General features: G+C 43.5%; 1 protein-coding gene across 1 annotated transcript in view; it reads left to right on the top strand.

The window, feature by feature from the left end:
- LOC106651880 (homeobox protein Nkx-2.4-like) overlaps window positions 1-22,741 on the top strand; it is a 28,373-nt gene extending 5,632 nt beyond the window's left edge. The window contains exons 2-4 of the mRNA XM_014370572.2: window positions 833-1,119; window positions 15,214-15,300; window positions 22,361-22,741. Of these exons, the coding sequence (XP_014226058.1) occupies window positions 833-1,119; window positions 15,214-15,300; window positions 22,361-22,741 (755 nt within the window). The remainder of the gene's footprint in view (window positions 1-832; window positions 1,120-15,213; window positions 15,301-22,360) is intronic.
- Window positions 22,742-23,539: the final 798 nt, after the last annotated feature.

Here is a 23,539-nt window from a genome sequence, read left to right as displayed (position 1 = left end):
GTTGGGTGGTTTATATTTTGCTCGTGACATCTCTTGTGCAGCGACCGGAAATCGATGCCTTTCCTGCAAAGGATAACAATTTATAACGATTACACGTATCCTTGCTACTCAATCTGCGTAACGGTGCACATTCCTCCTTTCGTACGGCGTTGCTTATTATTTTTATTCGCCATCGATTATCGCCCTAACTCGCAGAGAACGCGAATTCGTACACTTTTTATTTAACCTGGTACACTCGCTCGTACGAAACATCGATCGTTGAATAACCTACACTCCAAAAATACACGCACTCGCAACATGAACAACGCACTTAATCAGAAAATTTGAATTCGCGAGCGAGAATGGAGCGTTTATTTTAACATCGCTCGCTTGTGTTTCAAAATTTCTCAAAGCGGCTGCGCGTATAATCTTTCGACACTTGCGTGAGACTCGTGTGGCGAGAGAGGCACAAAGTCAAAACGAACCATCGAGCTCGAGGACACTCGAATACGTAACAAAATGACATTTGTGTGTACATTAAAAATCGCTTCACTCGACATTAGAAAGCGATCCTGCAATTACGTCTCCGTGGGAGATCCTACTCGACGGAAAAACAAAAAGTTCCTCAAACAAATCCCAGCACATATCCGAATGACAGATTCACACGAAGAAACTGCTCCGTCATCGCGATTTACGACCCGCGTTGTACGTATGGAAGTGAAAGATCGGTAAAAATGTTAGCGTGTGCTCTTAGGGGGTTTTTCAAAACCCGGGCTGAGCACTATATGTATAACCATGCACTCGCTGGAATTTGGTGCGAATATCGCGTGACATAATTGTACGACTTTTGCAGTATCGCGCCTCATGGGAGCGGCGGCGTCGGCCGGCTCGAACATGGCCGGCTGCGGCGTCGGCCAGTCGGTCGGCGACATGGCCAAGTCGTCGGGCATGGGCGTCGGCGTCGGCGTCGGCATGGGCGTGAGCGCCATGCAGTTCCCGCTGGCCCAGCGTCGCAAGCGCCGGGTCCTCTTCACCCAGGCACAGGTCTACGAGCTCGAGAGGAGGTTCAAGCAGCAAAAGTACCTGAGCGCGCCCGAGCGAGAGCATCTGGCCTCCATCATACATCTCACGCCTACGCAGGTTTGTTTTGCACGCACATCATGTAATATATATCATATTTTGTTTTGTAATTTTTTGATACGCCGGTTCGACGACGAAAAAGTGAAGCTCGAGTAGGACGTCGGAGACGCTGTCCGGATCGCCCCGCGTACATACTGTATCTCGGCTAATTTCACGTTTCATTGTCTTGGGCAATTTCGAGTCGGCTCGGTGGCTTGGCAATTGTCATCGTTGCGCCTCTCTTTCTTCCGACGAAGGCTGTTGCTCGATCGAGAATGAAAAAAAAAAGCATCGTTGCTCAGATCATTGGTTGCATCCTGCGGCCATGTATAGTCGCCCTTGTGCAGCATGTACATACAATATTCGTAATGCATTGTCTGCGTAATCTTTGCACGACACCGATAATATCGCTTCTGGACTAAAAAACGTATGGAATTGTAATGCTTCCGTTTTTTTTTTACGCGTTGGTCGAAATTTGCTGATAATTTTGTTTGTATTATTTTGTACTTGCATCGACAGTGAACCGTGTTCAAGCCGTCAGCGGCTAAAGATTACATTTATAAAAAGAATTGGCCAGATACTTTTTTCTCTCGGATTTCGTATCTGTATATCACGTACACGCGCAGATTCGTCTAGGTGGGCAAGTTTGAATATACGTGCGTGTATGTACGTGCATGCTGGTGATGGAAAAGAGAAGGGATATTTATACGGGCGCGGCAAAGCCATGGCAAAGAGGAAAGAACGGAAGTCCGCACGCGAAGCTCGAACCGCTTGATTACAATCAGAGAGAGAGGCTGTTTTGTACCGGATAGACCCTATATATATATAAATATACGGGGAAGTTAAAATGGCCGAGGGTGAATTGAAATTGCTTCGACTGTCTGGTTTTGCGCAGACTTCTCTGTGTACTCATCCACATGTGTGTATACGTGTGTGTGGCGTGCATGCACATGAGCGCGCCTACGCATGCACACACATATACACAGGGTGTATCGGTAATCGATGCGAGCTCGCAGAATCCCAATACCGACGTGAGCTATATAGATATACAGTTGCATACGTGAAATTGAAGAGAGCACAAAATTGCTTAAGAAGCAACGATATTTCGAAACGATTTTTTCGCAGGCAAAAATGAGCCGCCGTTTTATAGACTTTCGCATTCACGTGAAATATCAAGCTTCCATTGAAAAATAATCCACGCAACTCCTGTACAATATTGGCGTTAAAAAAAGGTGACTACACTGCGATAAGCGTTTGCCACAAAACCGGGATAATGTTCAAGTTCGCACTTGCGATAGAAAATTATTTTCTGCTCGTTTCAGTACATTTTATTTCGTGAAACTGCAAAACGAAATCATGCGTCGCAATTGAACGTGATCTTTCGCGTGACATTGACTTGTTTGCTCAATAATACGTTTGGCACACGTGCAAGAATTTTTAATTGCACGTGCGAGTGTAGAATGTGCAATGTCAAAAATTGACCATTTAAAGTGTTTTAAAGTATATTATAATCTTTAATTGTCTTATATTTAGCTTGTTTTTTTTTACAATAATGTAATAAATATCAATCGACTAATATTAATTTAAATGATTTAACATTTGATTAAATCGCTTACATAACGATTTAATTTCAAAAGATTTACACCATTATTCAACCAATTTCATGACAGTAATACTACTTTAATCCTCCACCACTAGATGGCGAGTACCTTTTTGTCTGTGAATCTGCAAGTGGCAAAGTCAAAATAATAGTATAAGTCAAAGAGCAATGTGAAAATGCTTGCAAAGAATCGAAGAACTCTCTTGACTTTTTTCAGAATTTTCCGTTCACATTTGCGACTTAAAAAAAATCAGTTGGTCAGAGCGTCAAGAAAAACTCTAATAAGAATTAGGGGTAAAGGGAAATCGGAACGTAAAAAATGAAATAAAAATAAATTAAGGGACACTCTAAAATATACGGAACTCCATTTGGCCAATGCCATTGTTGCCTGTAAAGTGTATGGGTTGCAGCTTGTACGTATATATAACCACTGGATATACTCTGGGCTGGCGCTGCTCCATTGTCACAGAACGTGGCGTGCGAGCGACCACTCTTGGAGCCCCCTTTTGTCGCGCGCGCTATTTGTTATTTGCATTGTTATTTCACTATCACCATTATATTCCACGACATCCCACGATAATAGGCTTCTCGCTATCTTTCCTTTCGTCTTCTTACTTTTTTTCTTCGCTCGCGTTTATGTGCTGTGTACATTGACTCATTCTACTATATGTGACGCGCTATGATTTTGATGAAAGTGAGATGTATTTTTTTTTTATACACTTATCATACAGGGGTGAAGATTGCAACGATTTGTAATTTCAAAACTGTGATAGTGATTTTAATAAATCTCAATCTTGTCATGCATCTACATTCGTGAAGGACGGTTTTGAATGAAAAAAAAAAATTAGTTTCGAAAGGGGCTTTATACCATTGACGTCTTCTTACAGTTTTTCAAGTGAAAAGTGTCAAAGAGAGCAGGGTCAAGCAGTGCAAAGTATACTCAGCTGTCTTTAATTTTTAGGAATACGTCTATCCACGAACAAACGGGATCGTTACCCATCGAAAAATTCCCCGTGTTTTAGATGCCTTCAAACGCCGAAGGGAATAAGCGTGAAGTTTTTCTACAAATATTAGATATTTTTTTTTAAAACGTCATCTCGTGCAATAACGAAACGCAGAATAGATTGTGCGGCACCAATAAGAATTTTTAATCTTAAAGTCGTTTCACATCCGAAAAAGTGGTAATTCTAAAGATTGTTTTGAACGATCGACAATTGTCCTATTGACACATCGAGAGCAACGATTATTACAGCATTTGTTAGCATTGAGCGATCGCATTGTGTCAAGTAATCGATAATAAAGACCGTTTACAATATTGTAGGTGGATTAATGTGTCGAGTATGCCAAGCAGACGCAAGCTGGGCGCGCTTATGGGTTCATCATGCGAGTCGCACGCCATTCGACTGTCGTACACTTGTTTATGGCGCTTTAGACTATCATAAAAATGCTCCATCATGGCAGCTCGACACCTACCCATCTTATCCTATATTGTATGAATCGAACAAGTATTATAATACGATATATATGGGCTGTACCATGTAAAGGCCGGTAAATCAGAATAAAATGATAGTTACTCTCTTACCCTTCTTATTCTCATCCATGCAAATGCATTCGAAGGTAAATGGTTTTATCCTGGCATCAGAGAGTACGTTTTGTATGAAAACCCACTCAGTGAAAATGTACGAATTAAAAAATCATAATTAAATACGTAAATTAAATTTTGAGCATCTTTAAATCGAATATTACCGGGGGTATTAAATTTGCAGAAGTGTCATTTTTCAACTTTCTCTCTACGAGTGCATGGTTCGAACGTGCATAATTTTTCACCTCGCTTGGCGTAACCCATATATACCCACAAACACCGGTAAACAATGTGTTGTTGCCATCTTCGAGTGTGTGGCATACGGACGTAACAGAAGTTATATGCGCGCCTATATATTTTGTCTGTATAATACAGACGCGTGTATAAGGATAGGTACGAAGAATGAATGAATGAACGAACGAATGAATGAAAAAGAAGAGTCGTCATCATGAGCAGCGTGTCATCGCACGAACTTAGAACTCGACGCGTCGCGTTCTGCAGCACCATTGACCCAACGATCTCTTTTTTTTTTCTCCTCTGCGATCGAGCGACGACGTCTGTCTGTGTATACATGCGTGGTGGTGTATATACATATATATGGGCGTTAAGGACCTAGACGACGCGCACCCTCGACGCTCGTAATACGTATACGTATTACTCGACGGCAGTAGGTTTCGACGACGAACCGAACGAGCTACATATATGCATATATACAACACGACTATATATACACAGGCATCAAGCGGCAAGCGATAATTGCGTTTCTCTTTTTGCACCTCGAACGACAACGACGACAACGACGACGACGTCGAGGCCCTCGAATTTATTACGCGCGTCGCTCCAAGCAGCGCCCTATCGCGCGAATAGATGGGAAATCTGATATGTAGGCTGCTGCTGCTGCTGCTGCAGGTGCACACAACGACGACGTCGAAAGAGAGAAAGAGTTCGCTATGCGCGGCGTACACTGCTCGTCTTTTTTTTTTCTACCTCGCACATATACATACTCGATGCATTATACTCGCTGTGCTCGGCGCGTCTAAGTATGTTTGCGCGGCTGCTGCTGCTGCTGCTGCCTCGAATGCACTGGATGCGAGCGTAGGCGTGTCGCGCGCGCACCGAGGGTGCATACATTGTGCGTCGTGTGTACCCTTTGGCGTGTACACGGCTATATAGGCAGGAGTTCTCTCTTTCTACTCGCGCTTGCTCGTCGACGCGAATTATTTAGTCTTACAGCAGCTTCGCGCTACCGCTGCATCGTTGCTCCGTACAACGTATACCTATACGTACGTATGCACTGCCATAGATAGATACAGCACACACACACACACGAGAATTTCCATGTGTAGACGCGTGGGCGTGCGCTAAGTGCACTGCTGCTGCTGCTGCTACTCCCATCGAGCCCCCCCGAGCTTGTGACTTTTTGCGGCTGCTGTACACATTCTCTATCGCTCGTACAGTATAGTGTATATAGTACATAGACGACAGCTACTGCGTTTCTACTCGTACCTAAAGTACACCTAAGGCACTTATGATTAGCTCGTGTGCAATAGCTCGCGGCTCGGCAGCGCAGAGAAATTTTCTCTCTCTCGCGCGCGCGCTCGGCAAATACTTAAACGCGATATCGGTAGCGCGCGATATCTACGTCGTACTCGCGTATACATAATCGTGCTCCGTTAATTGCTTTCGAAACCACGCATTACGCGCGTATAATCGCGCGCAGCTTTGGCAAAACAAACCACGAATACGGTCGGAAATTAATTCTCGATAAAATATGCTCCTCGGGGATCAGCGTGGCACGTGGAAGCACAAAAATTCAAACGAATTGATATCGTATAAATATGTGAATTGGAATCGGGCGCGCTCACGGCAGTAGCAAATTGTGTTTGCTCTCGCCGCACGAGTGCAGTACGAAGCCTGGTGGCTCCGGAAGAGCGCAAACATCGCTCGCTCGCTCGAGCGCTCGGATGGCTTAAAAAGCACGCGATATAATTCCAATGGGCTTGACTAATCAGAAAGCCATTTGCGCGCGCGGCGCAGTTTGTGTACGATTAATAAGCGCGCACAAGAACCACCGACCGCGCGTCGAGGACGAGCTCTGGCGGCACACGAGTATAATAAGAGCGTTTGCCCGAGGGATCTACTATGAGAGAGGGCGTGGGCGAGTTAAGGGGTCGCCTTATACCACCACCGACCCTCGCTGTAATATATAATAATACGCGTATCTGCCTCGAGGAACGGATGTATTTATCGCTGTACAAACGGCTATGTATGCGATATCAATTTGTGTCGAGCGATCGTCGCGTCGTTTAATTTCGATACAACGAAAATATTAATTATCGCGTTACGCACGCATCGTAGTTATACGTCGTCGAAAGGATCGTCGCATAGGCAATAAACGCGCATCGCTCTCTTAATGAGTCGAGTTCGCAGGCTGCCAATGGGTGGTATACAACAACAGCAGCTATAGAGCTCGAGTCGACGACACAAGAAGCTTGGTCAGCCGGAATAAAACACTTGTCGCGTCGCGTCGTGTATAACAGTAGGCGTGTTACGTTTGTATAACTATACACAAAAGCAGTGGTTACAAGCAAAAAAAAAAAAGAGCGAGCAACAATACGTGCCGAGCATACGTCGCGAGGGGGGGGCCACTCCCACACGGCTAATGTGCCCAGTAGCCGAAATAATCGCCACATACCGGCGTGAATGTAAGCGCGTTATACGTGCATTACGCACTCGAACGATCTCGGGGCTCCGAGTGTCGAAATTGCCCCGAAGCTATTGCTACTGCTATTACTACTATTACTATACCGTACAAGCGGCAGCTGCAGCACATGGGTTAAATTGCGCCCTGTGCAAAAAAGGTTTACATTCACACATACAGCCGTGTCCGCGCATACATAAACCGATCAATCGTGATCTGCTCTGTAAAAGCCATGTCCCGAGCAGAGATTTTTTCCTCCAGGCGCGCGCAGAGACTTCGTATATGCTTGGCATCCCTTGTCACGTGTGCACATACTCGGAATAGGGCCGATCGTGCGCGACAAAGTGGATTAACCGCGTGTGTTTTACTTCCACACCCCCGCAAAGTGCGGCTATAATTGGCCAATAATATGGTACCGCAATCGCCTATAGCGTCACCATCGCGTCTCTCGAAAGGTGCGTCGTGCGAAATTTGCTTTATATAACTGTTTTATGCTCGTACTTGAGAAATTTGCGTTTACGAATTTCAACACTTGTACGGTGCTTTAACAGAGCAATTGGTTTTTTTACTTTAAGTAAACAGAGCATCAATTATAATTCCAAGGCTCGATTCGGCAACGTGTATATATGTGCTAGACGTTTGTGAGCTGTCAATCATGTGTATCGAAGTGAGCGTACGCCTATATATACGCAGTAGTATATGGTTCGATCTCCTCTCGAGTCGCCGTTGTCCTCGTCGCGTCTTACTTGCCCCTAACGTGGCAAAGTCAACATTAGCCCATGCGTTGAAATTTAAATTCGTGAATTTCAATTTCTTCATATACGACGACGACGACGACAGGTATATATAAAAGCCTAATACATACATAGACTTGCTGGCGCTTCAATTTCAAACTTTGCTTTGCTGCTGCTGCTGCTGCTGCTGTTGCTGTTGCTGAGCTAAGTCTCTGTCTCTCTTTCTCCTTTTGGACGTAGAGGATGACGACGGCTACAAGACTGCGGGGAAAAAAAAAGGTTCTTTTCTCCAGCTATATAGCGCGGGAGCCGTGCGCTATACGGCAGCAAAGCAAACAAGAGGATCTCTGCCTCGCTCGTCCTCGAGTGAAAGAGCCGTGCGCGGACGAAGAGAATTTCATTTCTCAAACTCGAGAGCTAAAACAAAGTATATAAGAAATCGTATGTATATACGAGAGAGACTGACGGTACGGCATGATGAGCGATGTATATTGTGTGTTTGTCCTGCGCGAGATGTGCGATGCGTCAGCGCATATAATACATTACAATATGTATATAATCAACAATGGCGAAACATTTTAATCGCGACGTTCGATTGTCAATGTGCTCCATTCGCGCGTCACACGCGTTATATTCTTCATTATGCAAAAGAACCATTACCTTTTATAACCGTGCTTTGTCTTATACAATCATCCTTTCTTTACCTCTTACAGATTTCTAGATAAAGGTACTTGCCATCTAGTGGTAGAGTTGGGAAGTTGCATTATCGTATTTAATTTGGTTGAAAACTGATTTCAATTTTTTTGTAAAATTAGTCAAAACGAAGCCAATTAGTATAGTGATGTATTATAAAACATTTGGACAAACATTTTTTGGTCTTTTGGCCATTATTAATGTTGAGCATTTCTACCAGGGTACAGATGTTAACCCATTAACGACCAAAATGCTTGTTTTTTTGTTGGTTTTCGCAGCGATTTTTTTTGAAGTTTTAGGCCTTAAAAAAATTTCGCATGGACCTATTTCGATATAAAATTTAATGCCCTTTCAGAAACTGAGCTCAAAATTTTGATTTTTTGCAAAAATTTTTACGTTTTTTTTTTGTCTAAATAGCTAACATTACATTTGGAGCTCAGGTTCTGAAAGGGCATTAAATTTTACAACGAAATAGGTCCATGCGAAATTAAAAAAAATTTTTTTTTTGAAACTACAAAAAAAATAGCTGCCAAAACCAACAAAAACAAAGAAATGGATAAAAATTACGAAAATTATAAATGTTTACACTAGCTGGAACCAAGTTTAAGGAATCAAAATATATGTTACGATTTCGTTCTCAGGTCTTCGCATTACAACTCTTTACTCTTTCGTGTTGTTTATATTATGAATCCAAATTGAGTTTCGTGCAGCACAAAGGAAATTACAAACGATACACAAACATAGTCTTGTTTAGATAAATGAAAATACATAACTCGCGTAATAATTTTTGTTTGAACTTGTGCGCTCAACATATCAAATGATAATTCAGAATAATATAATAACAATGTGTTACAATTAATTGTACGTATATTTCTCGTGAATTTAAAACAGTTTATGATTTTCCTATTGTCAAAATAATGACGGTCGATTCCCTTTTAAAGGATCCACCGCGCACACATTCGACGATGTATATCCTTCATTTTTTTCCAATGAAGCTATCCGCTTTCAAAATTTCAATAAGCTAAATATTATTCTTCAATAAAACTCATTGTGTCGCACGGTACGCAATGCGCGTTACCTTTTTTCCCATGATAGATCGCTTAGAAGTCGCGTGCAATTCTCGCGCCTCATAGCGATGCAACGAAGCAATTTCCCTTCTTTTTCATTAGAAATTTCGAGGATATAGCCTCTACCATCTACACTGGGAGGCTTTATTTCAAAAGCGACGAAAATTCGATGATATCGATTCGCAGATTGCGCTTACGCCGTTTGATTCAGCCAATTGGCGCTGAGTATATAAATTCTACGCGCAGAATGCCGAGCTATCAAAGACCGATAAATTCCCTCGCGCCCATTCGGGCGGCAGAGATCGCGCTCGCATCTCGCGCACGCCATGTATATAATGGATACGAGCGCGATATTCGATTCTCAGCTTGCAGAGCTGTCAGGCGCAGCGCATTCCACACATTATGTACACAGCTATCTGTGTGTGTGTGTGTGTCGTCGCGAGCTTGACAAAACGTCATGAATCATATTGGATCGTAAGGTATTAGATTGCGTAATCGAGCTCGCGTATTCTGCATATCTCAAAATACAAGCAGAAAACTTGCTGTATTAGAAAATGATTTTTAAAAATCGATAGAAATATAGAAACTATACGAAGCATGAAGATGTTGAGTAGTGGTAAGTATTATTCGCTCCCACACGGCACCCCATTGCAGTTCCATTTACAGCATATATGCGTGTATAAACAGAAAAATATACGACACGCGCTCACATACGAACCGACGGACTCGTTCGATTCTCCTTTTTTTTTTAATATATATCCTGCGCGCGTTTCTCTCCGACGCAGACTATGATTCCATCATCTCTCTCTCTCTTGGGTCCGGCGCGTCGAGAAAAGCTGTTTACACAGCACAGTCTATATGTATTATATGCGAGCGCATATTACAGGCAGCAGCAGCGAATATCGCGTCGCTCTGTGTGTATGTGGCCTTATACACACGCGAGAGACTTGAAATAACAGTTTCTCATTCCCTGTCGGCCGCCGCCACCGAACGACCGACCGACCGACGCTATACACACGCAACGGTGTGTACTACGAATGCGAGCTTCTGCACGTCCGTGAGATATAGAGAAAGAAAGAAAGAAATCCTCTCTTTTTTTTGTTAGACAAACAGTCCCGACGAGGCACGTATTATATCAAAGTGTAAATTTTTCAAAAATCGTACAACTGTGGATTTCCGATGTAATTCTGATCGATGTAGCTACTTGAAGCAAAAAAAAAAGTATTCATTCGTCTTGGCGATTTTCTGAAACTCGTAATCGCTCGCAAGCTCAATCGCAGCTAAAGGGTTCGCAAGTGCAACGAACATCTCACAAATGTATGAAGGAAACAAGACTCCAAATACCAAGAGTAAATATAGTACAGTGCATAATAAGGGCAAGGTCGGACGAGCAGATGACGAGATGATTCGTCTTGTACACAGCCGCAGCAAGTGCTCGTAATATAGTAGTCGTGCGTGAAAGCTTATATTATATACGCGTGGTATAAAAAGCCCCCGCGAACGAGCCAGAGAGAGAGGTAAATCGAGCGGTCACTTGATTCCACGTCGCGTGTGCTTTTCTCAAGAGGAAAGTGTAGCACGTGAAAGTGTACTCTCTCTCTCTCTCTCTCTCTCTTTCAGAACTCGGTGGCCGCAACGATGTGATTCACTTCACGAATGCACTTCATTATGCAGTCTTTTGTCCTCGCCGGAGCTCTCTCGCAGAGAGCCGCGCGCGCGCGCATGGAAGCTGCCGCTGCTTCTCTAGGCTTCGTGTTTTTGTATCATATATAGACGTGCATGATTTTTTTTTTCATGCTCATAAAAACCAACGCTGTTGCGCGCGAATATAATGAATACATATCTATATAAGTATATATTTTATAAACAGCGCAAAGTAATAGCACTTTCACCGCGCAAGGAAGAGAAGTTGACTGCTACTGCCTGTACTGCATGGCTGCTTGATGTTTGTATAATAGATATTATTCGAGTGTCCTCGTCTGAAGTAGACACCTTATGTGTGTGTGTGTGTGTGTCTGTAGGTGTGTGCGCGAGCCTGTGCTCGACTCTCTGTCTATACATACAGTTGTGGGTGTGTGTGTGTGCGTACGCAAGAAAGTGCGCGACGTTTAGTTACACATTTTATGTATCCTTTCATTATTTTTCAATTGTTGAGCGTTGCTGTACTGCAAAATACAATTAACGCATTGTTTGCGATTGCGATTCTCGCGACCCGAGCGACAATGAACTCTCTCGGATTTGTGGATTTGGCTTTTTACCGCTAACTATGAGCGACCCTCAACGAATCAAACGTCCGTATAGTCGTACTCGAGTACACAACAACGCGGATATATTTTTTGCTCTTTATCTCGAACTCAACTATAGTTACGATCTCGCTTCTGAGCAGTCGCAAATTAGAGGAGGGCAGCTCAGAGGACTGTACAAATTTTTTACACTCGCGATTCGTCGAAAAAAGATAATAAAAAAAACTTGGAGATCCTTGCCACACGTTTCAACTCTCATATAATAGCGACACGCACTTACTCTTTACGCGTTGTACACTCCTTTGCTCGCGAGCTGTTGATCGTAATTTTTGATAATCTTCCTCCGTAAATGGCAGTGTAGTGTATGCGCGACCACATTTGCTCCGACCGAGCAGTTCTCATGTACGTGAAAAATTAAAAGCTTCTGGTGGCTGAGTGTCTCTGCAGCAAGCAAAGGACACTTCTGTAGTGCTCCTTGCTGCACGAATTGAATAAGGATCTTAGCAGCTACAGTGATTTGATTGTGTTATAAGTACATAATACCGACCTGCTGCTGTTGCTAATGTCGCTTAACGGATTTTAACCGTCTAATTTTTCACTCCAATATTTTTTTTTCTTCAAAATCGTGTCGCGTAAAAGGATGACGTCAAGGAATTTAAAATTGAAAATTTGGATCAATGCTTCATGTGCATGCGCGGATATTACACGTACCATTGTTGTGTGATATCGTTATACACAGACACGCGGCGTACTATATTAAAAATTTCTCGAGTGGCGTGTAAACTGATTAACTCCTTCAAAGGATGTGCCAGCAAGAGTTTTTTCAATTTTTTCACGCGTTAAATCCTTCATATCTCCCTCTCACTCTAGCTTTCTCTCTCTTGAGATCTCGGATTAAGTAGGTCTCTATACAGTGCCTAAAGTACCCGAGTCGTGCGGCACATTCATACACACACACAAGCGCGCATATCGATAATAGGCGCGGGGCGTGAAGCGCATCGAAATTTCCTTTTGTAGGCTTTACGCCCATGGGCAAATCCGCTGAGCGATGGCGCGCGCGCGTGAAGTGGAAGTAATCCGTGTCTATATATGCGGTACGCGCACGACGGCCGCCGCATTATATAGGAAAGATTATAACGCGGCTTTGCTCGTCGCGCGTGGCAGGATCCACACACGAGCACACAGACACACGTATACATATAAACGTCCTGTCATAAGCAGATGTACATAATAACCCATCGTTGCAGCGTCCTACTCGCATTACAGCACGCGTATGATTCGGCGGTGGCTGTGCGGCTCCCTGATTGTTTATCCAGCGCATCGAGTCCGTTCAATTGCCGTTAAAACGCTTTTGGCACGCAATTATAAACTCTCGACATTGCTAAAAGGGCCAGTAGATAAGGGAGCTGGAAAAAAGGAGGTTGTCTCGCGAAAACTACAAATTTGTCAAAAAAAACACGAGTTTTTATAAGTGGGTCAAAATAATACTTTTTTACAAAACCGTGCGCACGTATGTCACCGATCTTGACGCGCTTTTGGTATGTTATAGTACATGGTAAAAAGGTCCCAAAAACAAAATTTTAGACCCCCTCCCCCCTCCTACCCCCCACTTCCGGTATAAACGTCCATTTTCGATCTATATTTTTTCTGAGGACATGAAGTAATTAAAAAATCTGAAAAAATTCATAAAAATACTTTTCAACAATCCAAACAACCTTGAATTTTTTCAGATTTTTTGAGAGCTTCAGGCCATCAGAAAAAATTATTGAAAATTTCAAAAATCGAGATACGGCGGTATGAGCCGATGTAGTACTCGGAAATTTTTTCAGTTATTTTTCGCATTAAAAAACATAACCTCAATTTTTTTCAAATTTTTTCAGATGACCTAACGCACCTTTTGAAGCCAAAAACCGATTTTTTTGACGAAACTAATTTTTTTAGGACAGTACGGAGCCTCGAAAAATCTGAAAAAAATTTTTTCTTGTTTTTTTCATCAAAATACGTAATCTCAAATTTTTTCAGATTTTTTAATTGAAGGCGATAGCTTCTAGGGCCGAAAAATGCTATTTTTAACAAAAAATGGTTCCTAGAACCCGATGGTTCCGGTGAAAAAATTTGAAAATATTTTTTTTGAATTCCTTGTCAAATTTTAATAAATTTTGACCGTTTCAAAAGTTCGATTGAAGCTTCCTAGCTCATTTTAGAGCATCAAACGAGTTTTATCATTCCTTAATGTCTTCAGAAACGTCTTCAGATATTTTGCACTAATCTTTGTCCTGCTCTAAAATGAGCTAGGAAGCTTCAATCGAACTTTTGAAACGGTCAAAATTTATTAAAATTTGACAAGGAATTCAAAAAAAATATTTTCAAATTTTTTCACCGGAACCATCGGGTTCTAGGAACCATTTTTTGTTAAAAATAGCATTTTTCGGCCCTAGAAGCTATCGCCTTCAATTAAAAAATCTGAAAAAATTTGAGATTACGTATTTTGATGAAAAAAACAAGAAAAAATTTTTTTCAGATTTTTCGAGGCTCCGTACTGTCCTAAAAAAATTATTTTCGTCAAAAAAATCGGTTTTTGGCTTCAAAAGGTGCGTTAGGTAATCTGAAAAAATCTGAAAAAAATTGAGGTTATGTTTTTTAATGCGAAAAATAACTGAAAAAATTTCCGAGTACTACATCGGCTCATACCGCCGTATCTCGATTTTTGAAATTTTCAATGATTTTATCTGAAGGCCTGAAGCACTCAAAAAATCTGAAAAAATTCAAGGTTGTTTGGATTGTGGAAAAGTATTTTTATGAATTTTTTCAGATTTTTTACTTGCTTCATGTCCTCAGAAAAAATATAGATCGAAAATGGACGTTTATACCGGAAGTGGGGGGTAGGAGGGGGGAGGGGGTCTAAAATTTTGTTTTTGGGACCTTTTTACCATGTACTATAACATACCAAAAGCACGTCAAGATCGGTGACATACGTGCGCACGGTTTTGTAAAAAAGTATTATTTTGACCCATGTATATAAGGCGCGTTTGTGTGCCAATGTTTTCTCTGATAACTTTGCTACTGTTTGGAGAGAGCTTGAGAGAGGAAAGAGAGAGAGAGAGAGAGAGAGAGAGAGAGAGAGAGAAATCAGAAACAGATCGTCACTGAGAGAAACTCGACGAGTGTGCACGATGTATTCTCTCAAATTAACCCTACCATTCGTCCCTAGTAGGAATTTTCATCATTAATAAAGGCTTGATGCTCAAAAAATAAACATTTAAAATGTCTCAATATTATTATTAAATTACAAGACGATTTAACTTCAAAAAATTTACACCCAGTATTCAACCACTTTCATAACAATAAAACTATTTTAATCCTACACCGCTAGATGGCGAATACCTTTATCTAGAAATCTGCAAGTGGAAAGGTCAAAATAAATTTATAAAACTATACGTATCGAGTAAATGTATTTTATATTAATGGATGATGATGTTTGATGGTTTGTTGCAGGTGAAAATTTGGTTCCAAAATCACCGGTACAAATGTAAAAGGCAAGCCAAGGAAAAAGCAATGGCAGAGCAAAACGCACAAAATCAGGTGAGCGCTAATTTAACACATCTATACATTAATGGCCTATAAACAATTCGTTACCGAATTCGATTCCCGCGCTGAATTTATGGATTTATTATTCGAGTACGTGCGCATGCACATGCACAGCAGTAAGGTACATATAGAGAACGAGACATTTTTGCCGTCTCTCGCTCGCGGAAAAGAGAGAGAGAGACGTGTCATGTCTCATAATCTTGACTATACACAGGTACACGTTGCTTCTCGGGCATGTATACGTAATATATAAACTTTACATATACACGTAGGGAGAGACGAACGAGAGCAGCAACAGTAGCAGCAGCGGGGCACGAAACGGGCAAAAAAAGTGCAAATGCCGCATAAAAAAACCGACGTTGCCGATCGTCGCGATAATGTGTTGACCCGGGACGAGGCCACAGCGCTACATATGACGCTACGAGGACTAGAGCATATATACCTAACGTCGAGGAATACAAGTTGCATAAAGACACGCGCTCCCGTCTATATATAGAATATTTACTATATAAGCACACGTATAATAGAGACGAGCATAGCCCTTTACACACGCAGTCATATACTAATATATCTCCAGTCGAGCGCACCCCCGAGCAAAATCTCAAGAGCACAAAAGGTAATAATCCATTCCCATGTGTAATGATCGACGCGCGTTGCAGTGAGTGTCTTCTTTTATCTTAATATTTTTACATTACCATTTTTCCTTCGCATCATCCTTCCGTACCGTCGTAATTATCAAATTTGCCGCACACGTATCGCTGACTAAATTGTATCGAGGAAATATTGCCGTACACCCGGGTCGACATAATTGCACCGTGAATGCGTATAATGCGTGCGCGCAGGACATGTCCGGGAGTCGGTCCATTATAAAAAAATTCCAGAACGTGCCCGTTCGCGCGCATGATCGACGACAATGCTCGTCCTATTGGAGTACGAGCTGCGGCTCGATGCGTACACTAAACGCGCGAAGATAAGCATCGACACGGCTGCTGCCGTCGTCGTCGTAGCCGCCGCCGCCCTTGACAATGCACGAGTATAGCAAAAGAAAAAAAGAAAATCATTGAAAAGCTATGGTACTGTCGCGTGCTAGTATATAATGCGCATGCCTAAAGATGTATCATCTTCGACGATCTTTCCCTCTGCAGTCATCGTTCCGTTTTTCGGCATAATGTATAATGGAGATGAGTATAGTGTATAGCTCGACTCGATGTTATTACCGTGCACGTAATAATGTACGTATAATCGAGGTGCACGCACCGACCGATTGTGTCGTGCGGCCAAACATCGAGCTCGCTAAACGGGAATTAAATGGAGCTGAAAATAATCTCTCCGGTTGATCTCTCTTTTGCGCGAGTGTATATATACAGAAGAGCGGGCTTATGCACTGAGAGAGAGAAGTTGAGTCGTCGCCGATCGCCTCTCGATTTGAATCAAACGTTGCCTTCCTTGCTGTTGCTGTTTCCCCTTGTTGCGCCACTCTATGTGTGTGTGTGTGTGTAAGCGTGTGTGTGTATACAAAGCAGGCACCCCATAATTCACTCGTTAGTTTACTTTTGCGTGATGTTGCTGCTGCTGCTATTGCTCCCACCTCGCAGCCAGTCAAACTCTCGCCCTTTACTATATTATACGGTTATAACGTGGAGCAAACGCAAACTTTTACCCCTGCACAGACGTGAGCGCGCGCGAGATTCGTAGATGTGTTGAAAATTTCGAGGGTGCGAGATGGGTGCAAAATACAGAGAGAGAGAGAGAGAGAGAGAAAGCGAAAGATAAAGAGATAGAGAGAGAGAAAAAAATAGAGCGATCAAATAAAGTTATTGTGCTGCAGAGAGGAAGCAATGAATTGATGAGGACTTTTTGCCTCGATCGCTCGCTCACTGCGGATATAAACACACGCGACCAAAGTTTTCTTATTACTTCCGATACGGGCTAATATTTGTATCTCTCTCTTCTCGTGGCTATTATTATCACATTTATGAATTTGCTCAAAGTGAAAGCGCGTGTCGCGTATCTCGCAATCGTCTCGCATATGAGAATGTACGAGAAGGTTGCTGTATCGTATAGTGATGCAGTAATTACAATGTGTTCGTCCCCAAAGCCAATCTCGTGCGGTTTTCGACGGACTATGCGCAGTGGGATTGCCCAAAGTCAGAGTGATATTGGTGTTAGGCTAATGCTCGGTGGTTTAGCCGATTTCAATTCCGACTGCGTCTCTATTTGCCGTGCACTCTGCTCTCCCTCGCCCCTCCACTCCCTCCCTCCGCCTCTCTCACTCTCTCGTTCTTTCTACGATATATATGTACGGTTCTCTATCTGTATTCGGTCGATCGTCATTGCCATTCGGCGAAACGAAGCCACGCAAGCGTAATTGCAAGCGCCCGTATATGTTATATAGCTGCACTCTACAAATGCCCATCGACGATCCTCAAAACTTCGACGCACGGTAGACACAAGTATCTCGTTGAATTTTTTCTGTTTCTGTTCGATTTTTTTTTTTTTTTTAATATTTTTGTGAGCTCGTGTGACACAAGTTTGAATTTTCATTGTATATGTTTTTGCCCAACTCGTATCGATCCGAGTTTAATGGAAGCGAATTGATGCTTCGTTATCGACAAAAAAAAACACACGTATCAAACTATCGAAGCATCGGGAATAAATTGTCAAGGTATAAGGCTCGTTGCAGTTGGCCGCGCATTTCGAGTCGCACGCAAAATAATCCGCGTTGTTAATTAACCTTTGCTACCTACAGGCATACCGTCTCGGGATCGTAAATTGGAGTCGAGGTCGCGGAGAAAAAAGCGAGGAATAATAATGGTATTTACGTACACGTGCGCGAGCGAAAGGGTAAACGAGAGCAGAAGAGGGCGTGGGATAGGTAATATTATAACGTATATATATTCGCGCTCGCGCAACTCGTCGAGAAGCAATCGAAATGACGTCTGTACGTGACGCGAATTCGAGGCAGTACATACGTCACGTAGGTCGGGATTCGCCGGTGCAGCGCTGCTGCACGAGTTGCTACTGCAGCGAGCTCGCGTACACACATAGCAGCTCAGCAAAATCAGCCTCCCTCTTTTTCTCTCTCTATCTCTTACTCGTTCAAACGAACGTCAAAGAAACCGCGAAACTACCTTTTCGCTCGCTCCAGACACACAGCACAGCACAGACACATACAGACAAACGTATTTTCTTTCGCTTCTTCATCTTCCTCTCTTTCTCTCCGCTGTTTTTCTGCAAACGTGTGCAATCCCTGCGCTGGCCCGAGCTGCTGCACAGCAGCACATCCGACTACTTATAATATATACCTATGTATAGGCGCGCGTGCACCGGCACCGTCACGAGCTTTCAATATTCCGTTTAACGGTGTGTACGTGCATGTGAGTGCGAGCCATTACGTGTGTACATAGCACACACACAGACGCACGTACATACGTAGAGAAAACTGCTGACCCGAGCCCGAGTGTTTTCGCAACTTTCGGCTTATTTCCGTGGCTTCTGCCTACTACTTCTGCTACTGTGCGTTAACGTCAGCACAATCGCATTCTTTACGTACCATACGTCGAAATTAATACAGCAATTCTATCCGGTCGTTCCAGAGGGGGCCCGATCGCGACGAATTTTCTGCAGTATTTTCTCTCCGCTTTTTTTAAATTTACTGCCTTACTTTTCGCTCTAATGACAGGACTCGGACGCGTATAAAGCTCGCTTGCAAGCGCGTGCGCGAGTTCATAATATTACAGAGAGTAAACGACAAATCTCGAGCTGCTTTTAAATAATAATACGTCGAGTAAAATATTTGCTATGCTAACGCACGCGAGTGACGGAGTAATATTTTGACTATATCACGTGCTCGTATCTACGCAGGTACTATATTGGTATAAGCACACATCGTATTATTCGCGCAGCATCCGTGGAAATAAAATAAAAATCGGTGCGCGTCTGAGCAGCGACTGCTGCGTGACTGTGTATACGTGTGCGCAATTTGCCGCTGTACTGGTACACTATATATAATATATACCTGCGCACGCAGTACGCATTTCTCTTTCGTTTTATTTTATTTTGCCCCCTCGTTGTCGTCGTCGTCGACGTCGCAGCTACAGCAGCAGCAGCAGCAGTACGCAGTATCAGGCAAAAAATCTTTCCCTCAAGTACCTCTAGGCCGGCGTTTCGTGCACGAAGGAAGAGAGAAAGAGAGAGAGAGAGAGAAAGAAAGGGAGAGCTGAGCGAGCGCGGAAACGGCCTCTCAAGAGGGCTGCTGTGCTGCTGCTGCTGCTGCTACCGCCGCTCGGCAACGTCGCCATCTTTGGCTACAGTCAGCCTCAGCGATCAATGTAGTACATTGTACAGTACGTTTCTACGTGCACGCACACACATCTTATATATAATTTTCCTCTCGCTATGTTTTCACTTGCCTACCTAACAGTTTTTTAATTTAATATAAATTAAATCTAAAAATCTACCCATGCATCAAAATTACGTACGAATGAATATAAAAAAAAAACTCGAAGCTCGGAGTGCGAGCTAGCGAGTCTTCGCATATAAAGAGATCAGAATTAAAGCGTAAAACGTAAAATTCGAGTATAATATTTCTCGACTTGAGCCATGTACTTGAATTTAATGCGTTCACGGCGCTGCATCCCAGCTTCAATTTTCAACGCGTAAAATATTGATTACGTGTGCATTATAATATGCGCATTATTATACTATAAAGTGGCCGCAAAATTACGCTACGTATACACACCTCGCTTACGCGATAAAATTGTACTTGCACCGCACACGCAAACGCGTGACCAAACATGACAGATAAATCAGCGCCTATATACAGTTACAATATATATTATTGTATGCTAGTGTAACAACTAACAATAGCAGCAGCGGCTACGGCGGCTCTGATAAAGTGCACTTGGCTACTGCGAATTTCGACGCCGATCCGCGCATAAGCCGTGCGTCCTCTCTTGGTGCACACAAATGCATCTACGCTCTCTCGTACACACACGAGGCGCAGTTTGAATTGATTATTTTTTTTTTCACGCGATGCAACGATGTTACGTTGCGCGTGCGTAACTCGTGCACTACGCGATAATTTGAAGCAAATTTGTTCGATCAATTTCAAGATTTAATGTGACAAACAACTACTGCCGGGCAGGTAGCCACAGTTTATAGATATTTTTGTCTCGCGTGCTCCGTAAGCAAAGCTTCTCTTCTGCGCGAGCAGCATCGGCTCGTTGCCCAAAAGATACAGAGAGAAAGAGAGAGAGAGGCAGAAAAAGAAAAGAGAGAGACAGCTCACGTCGTGTATTCGATGTTGATACAGCTGAGTGGTCGTCAGGTAGTATACATATAGGTATTCTGCGCTTACGCGCTTTGCACTCGTCGTCCTCTCTCTCTCTCTTTCAGCTTCTGTTTGGCATACCTAAGCCCAGAAAAAGTATTGCTTATATATACACACTGACGCACGCAAATATATACGTACACGCTACAAGTAGACGCGAGCATATATATATATTTTACGTGTGTGCGCGTGTGTGTGTTTGTACCGTCGGCTTACGATGTGTACAATAATATACGCGGTGCAGGAGTCTTTCGCCGCTGCATACCTATACACACATCCCCCGAATGCTCTTTTCCTTTTTTGTACTCTCGGAAAGTTTGCTTTTTATCTCGGGCTCGCTGCATCCGATGTATAAGTTTCTCTTCGTAACCATACTACATCTTTCTCTCTCTCTCTCTGTCTCTTTCGGACCAGCCATATATACATTGGTCGAGCGCTGAGATGTATTTTTTACCAAATTTTTCCTTCGCGCAATCGATCGTTTGTTTTCGGAGCGCAAAAATGTAATCGCGTAACTATCGTCCGGCAGTAGCTGCATGGCGGCAGCTCCTAACGAGTATTACACTTGACATTTCGAGTCGTTTGCCAGTGACGTGGCCACTTTCGTATATTTATATGCACTCGAGTATTACGCGCAGAGAGATCTTCCGGCTCGCTCGCTCGCAACGAGCTGCCGCTGCTGCTCCTACTCTGTGTGTGCATGAAAGTACACATATAGTGGGCACGAGGCGAGCGTAATTGTGTGCCTATCCTACCTGTCGTTTCTATCGGTACAAGCATATATTATATTATAACGAAACATTTAATTTCGAAGAAGACTGCAGGCATCTGTCTTATATGTAGAAAATTATTTGGAATTTGCCACTTGTAGATTTACACATAAAGGTATTCGCCATCTGGTGATGAAGGTTGGATTTAAAAATGATTTAATTCTCGTAACTATTATGTAAAATTATGAGAAAAACCTAAATCAGTGCAGAAACATTAATTTTTATTCAAAATATTTGAATTAAAGTATAGAATTAAATCTATTTTGTTCAGTTTATGGACAGTCCTCTTTTACCCAAGACGCGTCAATGCATGCTCGAATCAAGAATCTCTAAAATTATTGTACGGTAACTTTTTGCTATATTTATTCGTGTACATAACGTCGCAATAGGCACCAGGTAGCGAAGTTCGTACATAATAACGAGCTAACGCGAGCTTTTGCTTTGCGATTGCCGCTTTTGCGCGAGCTACGAGCGGAATTATTCCCGTATTTATACATCTGCGTGTTTATATATGAGTACTTGCAGTCAAGCTGCCGCTACTGCTGCAACGCATGCACATTATATGTATCGCAAGCCGCCTAGCCTCTGTTTACTCATGGCCGCGCGCAGTTTATATACGTAATATGCACGCTGCAGTGTATTTGCATGTGTGCGTGCGCACATGTACGTAGGTTCGTACGCTATATAAGCGCTGAATCGATACTGCAGGAATGTCTCGTCTCTCTTTTTTTAACACACAATATTAAATGCGTGACGCAGCAGCGGCTAGCGCGCAGATATGTATAGCGATGCGCATCGTTGGCGCAAAAAAATTTGCGGTCGAAGACGCGTGGGTCGAGTCGAGAACTAAAATCTCCCCGTTCGTGCATTGATTTTTTTTCATATCAGTCATAAAATTATTGTTCAAAAATATAAATGCTATATAAAGATGATTTTGTTGTTGTGATTTCAGAGCGCGAGTTCGCCCCGACGAGTGGCCGTGCCCGTGCTGGTGAAGGACGGCAAGCCGTGCGGCAGCGGCGGCGGTCAGGAGGCAGGTCGCGGCGGACCCTCGGCGGCCCTGGCCAGTCCGGCGCCCCACATGGGCGGCGGCAACGCCGGCGGCGCGGCTCAACACGGGGGCGGCGGCGGCGGCGGCCACCACGGCGCCGGCTCGGGCATGCCCAGCCACCACAGCATGAGCCACGTGATGTCGGGCTCGCAGAGCCTGCAGCACTGCTCGTACCAGAGGGTCGCCGCGGCCGTCAATCAGCAGGCGGCGATGCAGCAGCAGCAGCAACAGCAGCAGCAGCAGTGCGGCGGCTACCTGCCGATACAGGGCCGGGCCTGGTAGTGCGCGCCGTCCGCGGCCGCTGCCGGAGCCGCCGCAGCAGCAGCAGCCGCGGCCTACGCCAACGCGCCGGCCAGCGCCGCCTGGGCCCTCGCCGCGGCCGATCCCTGGTACTCCATACCGGACGAGAGTCCTTGAGCTCGTTATCGTCGTCCCGTGCTCATGCTTGGCTGCTCGAGGAGGCCCGTGAAGCTCGAGGATCGCGGAAAGCCGCGGGATTGGTCCTCGACGTCGTCGTCGTCGTCGTTGTCCTCGAGCGACGAGAAAAAGGATTTCGATGACGGCGACGACTTTGAGTAGCGTGGATGCATGGTGCACAGAGTGAGAGCTGAGCGACGGATTCGAGCAAGTGATTTTGCGTTATCGATCGGTACCAGTGCGATGCGAGGCCTGCATTTTCGAGCGTAGACTTTTGTGTAACAATTGAGAGACTATATGAGATGCGTCGCTTCCGTCGCGCGTCTGCGGGATAATTTATATATTAAATAGAATTTGGTAGAACCACGTTTGCGCGACACCGACGTGTACGTGATCAACTTTTTCAACTCGACGTTCCGAAAAAGAAAAGAAAAAAAAAAGGTTAAAGAACAGAAAACGTCAATCAATTTTTACGTCCCTGCGGTTACTGCTATTGTACGTGTACATATTTTAAATATTTTAAATACACACATATATTATATATTGTAGATTGTGTCCAGTAATTTTTGTGCCGTCCTATTTCTGGATCGTGCGCGAACGTTCTGTGCTGTAAAGTATACCTTATTACTATTATTATCATCATTATTATTATTACCATGATGC

Source organism: Trichogramma pretiosum, unplaced genomic scaffold (genome assembly GCF_000599845.2).
Source record: "Trichogramma pretiosum strain Unisexual culture from Peru unplaced genomic scaffold, Tpre_2.0 scaffold42, whole genome shotgun sequence".
Taxonomy (NCBI): Eukaryota; Metazoa; Arthropoda; class Insecta; order Hymenoptera; family Trichogrammatidae; genus Trichogramma; species Trichogramma pretiosum.
This window is presented reverse-complemented; position numbering and strand designations above follow the sequence as displayed.